Below are 6,044 nucleotides of genomic sequence, written 5' to 3'. Positions count from 1 at the left end.
GGTCGCCCCAGCTGGAGTATAATGGTGCCATCATAACTCACTATAATCTCAAACTCCGAGGTTCAAGTGATCCTCCCACCTCACCCTCCTGAATAGCTAGGACTATAGGTGTTTGATACCACACCCAGCTAATTTTTAAAATATTTTTCTTGAGATGGGGCCTCACTATGTTGTCCAGTCTGGTCTCAAACTCCAAACCTCAAGCAGTCCTCTTGGCTTGGCCTCCTAAAGCACTGGAATTACAGGCATGAACTACTGTGACCAGACCAGTGATTGTATTTTGAATAGCTACTAACCTCAGCAGTAATTCTCCACCTATATTATCATTGTGTGAATGACAAACCCTAGTGGGTTAGACACACTTCTTGTACATTACTTCTTTTCACTGAGTATGGGGATGCAAGTTGGCAATAGTAAAATTTTGAGCTAACACTTTAGTGTGGTATATATTTTAAACATAAATCTTTTTTGCAAACTTTGCACCTATTATTAGTAGCTAAATATTGTAACATACTTCACATCTGATCAGGACACTATTGAAACATCATTATTGATAACCTTCTACTAATCTACTTATAATAACTAATATTTATTGAGGGCTTTTTACTATGTGCCAGGCACCACTTTAAGAAGCTCTTTTCTTATTGGCTCTTCACAACAACTTTATTTTATTATCCCTGTTTACAGATAAAGAAATTTAGGCCTACTCAACTAGGAAGAAGTAAAGCCAGGATTCAAACTCAGCCATTCTGGTTCCAGAGCCTCAGCTCTTAACTGCTGCCATGTAATGTATAGAATATCCTAAGTTTTGGCTAGGTGCAGTGGCTCACATCTGTACTCCTATCATTTTGGGAGGCCAAGGAGGGCAGATCATCTGAGGCCAGGAGTTTGAGACCATCTTGGCCAATATGGTAAAACCCCGTCTCTATTAAAAATACAAAAATTAGCTGGTCATGGTGGCTCACACCTGTAATCCCAGCTACTCAAGACTCTGAGGCAGGAGAATTACATGAAACCAGGAGGTGGAGGTTGTTGCAGTGAGCCAAGATCACGCCGCTGCACTCCAGCCTGGGCGACAGAGCAAGACTCCCTCTCAAAAGAAAAGAAAAGAAAAGAAAAGAAAACTTCTCTAGAGTAGACAGGAGCATATGAGTTGTAAGTAACCACAGCCTTTCTTGATTATGTTTTTACACTTCGTTGTGTGAAGTTGGGACTTTGGAATAGGGAAGAGAGAATCCTAAAGTGGTTCTTCATCCTACTCTTTGATTTCCTTTCATCCTACTCTTTGATTTCCTTTCCTAAGTAATTTATTTTCTTTTGACGTTTTCCTTGTAGCATCAGCGAGAGCTTTCTAACTGTCAAAGGTGCTGCCCTTTTTCTACCACGGGGAAATGGCTCATCCACACCAAGAATCAGCCACAGACGGAACAAGCATGCAGGTAATGCTTGCATATACACTATTTCTTTCTTGGTAACCATATCTTATGTTATATTTTAAAAAGCTGACTGCCTCATCCACATCTCTTCAGAAGTTCTTTAATGGTGAAAGAAAGCATTGTACTGTGTTGTAATCACTTTTCTTTTACACTCTCAGACCATGTTTCTAGCACTTAGCAAAAATCCTTATACACACACTAGATGCTTAATAAGTTTTTGTTCGAATAATAAGGTACAAAATACTCTAATGAACTTATATGAAACTTCTCATCTCAGTTAATGTTGTTGTTTGTTTGTTTGCTTGCTTGTTTGTTTTGAGACAGAGTCTCACTCTGTCACCAAGGCTGGAGTGCAGTGGCCTGATCCTGGCTCACTGCAACCTCTGCCTCCCAGGTTGAAGTGATTCTCCTGCCTGAGCCTCCTGAATAGCTGGGACTACAGGTGTCCACCACCATGACCAGCTCATTTTTGTATTTTTAGTAAAGACAGGGTTTCACCATGTTGGCCAGGCTGGCCTCGAACTTCTGACCTCAGGTGATCTCCCCGCTTTGGCCTCCCAAAGTGCTGGGATTACAGATGTGAGCCACCATGCCCAGCTAAGTATTTTTTTTTTTTTTTTTTTTTGAGATGGAGCCTCACTCTGTCGCCTAGGCTGGAGTGCAGTGGCATAATCTCAGCTCACTGCAACCTCCACCTCCTGCGTTCAAGCAATTCTGCCTCAGTCTCCCAAGTAGCTGGGACTATAGGCATGTACCACTATGCCTAGCTAATTTTTGTATTTTTAGTAGAGATGGGGTTTTACTGTGTTGGCCAGGCTGGTCTCAAACTCCTGGTGTCAAGTGATCCGCCCACTTCAGCTATCCAAAGCACTGGGATTATAGGTGTGAGCCCCTGCGTTCAGCCCTCAGTTAAGGTTTTGAGTGCTCAGGTTAAAAACGTTCAGGTGGGCCAGGCACAGTGGCTCACAGCTGTAATCCCAGCGCTTTGGGAGGCTGAGACAAGAGAATTGCCTGAGTCCAGAATTTTGAGGGCCTGGGCAAGATGGTGAAATCCCGTCTCTACAAAAAAATAAAAATAAAAAATTAGCCAAGTGTGGCCTGGCGTGGTGGCGTGAGCCTATAATCCCAGCATTTTGGCAGGCCGAGGCAGGCAGATCACCTGAGGTCCAAAGTTTGAAACCAGCCTGGCCAGAATGATGAAACTCCTTCCCTACTAAAAATACAAAAATTAGCTAGGTGTGGTGGCACATGCCTATAATCCCAGCTGCTCAGGAAGCTGAGGCAGGAGAATCACTTGAACCTGGAAGGCAGAGGTTACAGTAAGCCAAGATCGCACCACTGCACTGCAACCTGGGCAACAGAATGAGACTCTGCTTCAAAAAAAAAAAATTAGCCAAGTGTGGTGGTGTACATCTGTGGTCCCAGCTACCTGGGAGGCTGAGGTGGGAGAATCTCTTGAGCCCAGAAGGTTGAGGCTGCAGTGAGCCATCTGCCATTTTCACACCACTGTACTCCAGCCTAGGTAACAGAGTAAGACCCTGTCTCAAAAAAAAAATAAAATAAGAGCCAGGCACGGTAGCTCACGCCTGTAATCCCGGCACCTTGGGAGGCCAAGGTGGGTGGATCACTTAAGGTCAGGCATTCGAGATCAGCCGGGCTAACATGGCAAAACCTCATCTCTACTAAAAATACAAAAGTTAGCCAAGCATGGTGGCGTGTACTTGTAGCCCCAGCTACTCAGGAGGCTGAGGCAGGAGAATGGCTTGAACCTGAGAGACAGAGGTTGCAGTGAGCTGAGATTATGCCACCGCACTCCAGCCTGAGCAACAGAACAAAACTTCATCTCAAAAAACAAAAAAAGTTTAGGTGTTCTCTTGAATTTGTTCAAAGCTACTTCAACTAACCAAAACCTAAATTTCTGATTTATTTCTGCTCTCTCTTGATGATATAAGGAGGAGAATGATACAGAATATACTAAGATAAACTCATTGTCATTGCTGTGATGAGTCATTATGTCACGTAGTCAAATGCCAGTGTTCTGCTCCTTGAATATATACACTAAAAGACTGAAAATTTAACCCAGAGGACTCCTAGAAACAAAGAATCATCAAATGTTCACGTAGGAATGAGTATAAGACTCTGGTTTTGAAATATCAACTAACAGTAGTATATGCATTGTATTCTTTTATATTGGATTTCTCTAAAATCAGGAACACCTGTGGTGATGAGGTTTGAAAAGAATCATAGAAAATGTGTCCTAGGGAGAGAGATCTCAGGCATAGGATATCCAGAGTTTAAGGAGATAACCTGATGCTTCTCTTCTACCAGCAGACCTTATTTGTCATTTTGGGGGGAAAAATAATAGCCTGAGGACACTAATCCTGATCTATGGTATACAAAAAGGTGATTGCTTGTTGTCATAAATGTGCCACATTGACAACTTGTGTCCTCCAGGAGTGAAAAAAATTGCAATTACTACAAAAGGAACAGCTTAAGTGTTTAGATAAGAGGTGAAAGCCAAAAATACTGGATCCCATTGAGCCAGTAGTTGAGTTTAGCTTTAGTCAATATAATCATGGCTATTTTAGTGGCTGCCCTACTACTTGTTTGGGCCTTCATCTAGTTGCAAGTGTGGCAGCTCAGAATTGTAATCCATTTTGTTTGGGCAATATTATCCTACCAGAACTCTTCAGCCATGGAAAATTTTTTAGAGTAAGGGGGGAAATAACCTCTTTTGGAAATTAGCTTGGATTACACTTTCTAAAATCTTCCTCCTCAGTGCCCAATACCAGAGGTGAGGTCAGGGAGGACACTTCTCCAGACAACTTGTATGTGTGGAAGAAGTATGCCTGCTAAGCTTTGTATTTCTGTTCTGTGTGGATATTTAGCCCTTACAGTAAAAAGAAGATAAATTATTGGATTAAATCCAACTTGTCTGATTAGGATGTTGGGCAAATTGCTGTATAGCATGTAATAGTTAATGGGGTCAGTGGCTTTTAAAGTTTCTGGCACTGGTTGGCATTTTTTTTTTGGTCAAACTTCTACACTCAATTGCCACCCAGGTTTCTACTTAACGTTGTTCATTTAGCTTTCCTCATACTAAAAAGTAAAGCAGATTTAACACAAGCTGAATAGACTTGCTTTGTGATCCAGACCAGAACAGATGAGGCAGTGCAAGTATAAACTCAGCTTACAAAAGCCAGAGTGTCACGTAAACTGAACTGCCTTGGCTAATCCCACAGTAACTGAAAGTTGATGGCAGAATTGAGAGCAGATCAAGGGCTTACCATGTCTAATTGTACTTCCTTATGCATGTTTCTTGAACTGGTTAGAATTTTTCAACTGGGCTGCATATAAAATATCCAAGCACTATTTTGCAATCAAAGAAGGGTGTTATGAGTGAATGTCTGCCAGCATTTGAAATGGAAATAATTAAAAGCCTATAAAACCAAATAGAAATCTGAAATTTAGCTCCTAGAAGTGAAGTATATGGTGGGAAAATGTAGGAAAGGGATCTCAGTGGTATATCGGTATATTGCCTTCTCTTAGACTCTGTGAAAAACAGTTTCCTAGTAGGAAATGGTATGCAGTTTGCTCAGAGCAGTACTTTTTGCAGCTAACAAACCTGAGCTTCCAACTCACATAAGAAGCCTTACTTGAGTAGGTAGGACTCCTGACTTTTTTGTCTGAGCTTCAAATAAGCCAGCTGAATCTTTGGGCCAGTAGTGTTTGGAGTGGGGACTTTGAGCTACTATTTAGGGTTCTCCTCTAGAAGTTCTCCATCCTAAAAATCCTTTCCTGTGGTTATTTCTACTGGTAGGAGAGAAGGAAACTTAGTTTTAAAGAAGCTTAGGCCTGGCACAGTGGTTCGCGTCTGTAATCCCAGCACTTTGGGAGGCCAAGGTGGGCAGATCGCTTGAGCCCAGTAGTTCGGGACCAGCATGGGCAACATGGTGAAACCTCTTCTCTACAAAAAATACAAAAAATTAGCCAGGCGTTGTGGCACACACCTGTAGTTCCAGCAACCCTGGAGGCTGAGGTGGTAGGAGGATTGCTTGAGCCCAGGAGGTCACAGCTGTAGTGAGCCGTGATAGTGCCACTGTACTCCAGTCTGAATGGCAGACCCTATCTCAGGAGGAAAAAAAAAAAAAAAAAAAAAAAAGTAGCCTCAGCTGCTTAACTCAGTTGCAACTTGTAACTCTGGTAGCTTTTCATTGTTTATACACAACACTTTGTCTCCTCATACTTGTTCTTTTATTTTTTGTTTAACAGCTTTATTGAGATATAATCCACATGCCATATAATTCACCCAGTTTACTCATTTAAAGTGTACATTCATTGGTTTTTAGAATAGTCACAGAGTTGAACAATCATCACCACAATCTAATTTTAGAACGTTTTCATCACCCTAAAAATAAACCCGATATCCATTAGCAGGCACTCCCTATTTCCCTCACTCTCTCTCCTAGCCCTAAGCAGCTACTAATCTACTTTCTGTCTCTATAGATTTGCCTATTCTTGATGTTCTGTAAATGGATTTTTGAGACAGGCTCCTTTTACTTGGCATGTTTTCAAAGGTCATTCATGGTATAGTATGTATCAGTATAT

The 6,044-nt window shown here is 41.7% G+C and overlaps 1 protein-coding gene across 4 annotated transcripts in view; it reads left to right on the top strand.

Moving 5' to 3' along the window:
* Positions 1-6,044, top strand: part of SSH2 (slingshot protein phosphatase 2) — a 302,028-nt gene that overhangs the window by 223,030 nt on the left and 72,954 nt on the right. For all 4 annotated transcript variants that reach the window (XM_017542165.2, XM_017542163.2, XM_017542162.2 and 1 more), the window contains one exon: positions 1,336-1,439. In XM_017542165.2, coding sequence (XP_017397654.1) covers positions 1,336-1,439 — 104 coding nt within the window. The remainder of the gene's footprint in view (positions 1-1,335; positions 1,440-6,044) is intronic.

The sequence above is a fragment of the Cebus imitator genome, unplaced genomic scaffold, assembly GCF_001604975.1.
Source record: "Cebus imitator isolate Cc_AM_T3 unplaced genomic scaffold, Cebus_imitator-1.0 Scaffold140, whole genome shotgun sequence".
In the NCBI taxonomy this organism is placed as follows: domain Eukaryota; kingdom Metazoa; phylum Chordata; class Mammalia; order Primates; family Cebidae; genus Cebus; species Cebus imitator.
Note: the sequence above shows the minus strand (reverse complement) of the source record. Positions and strands in the feature narration are given on the sequence as shown.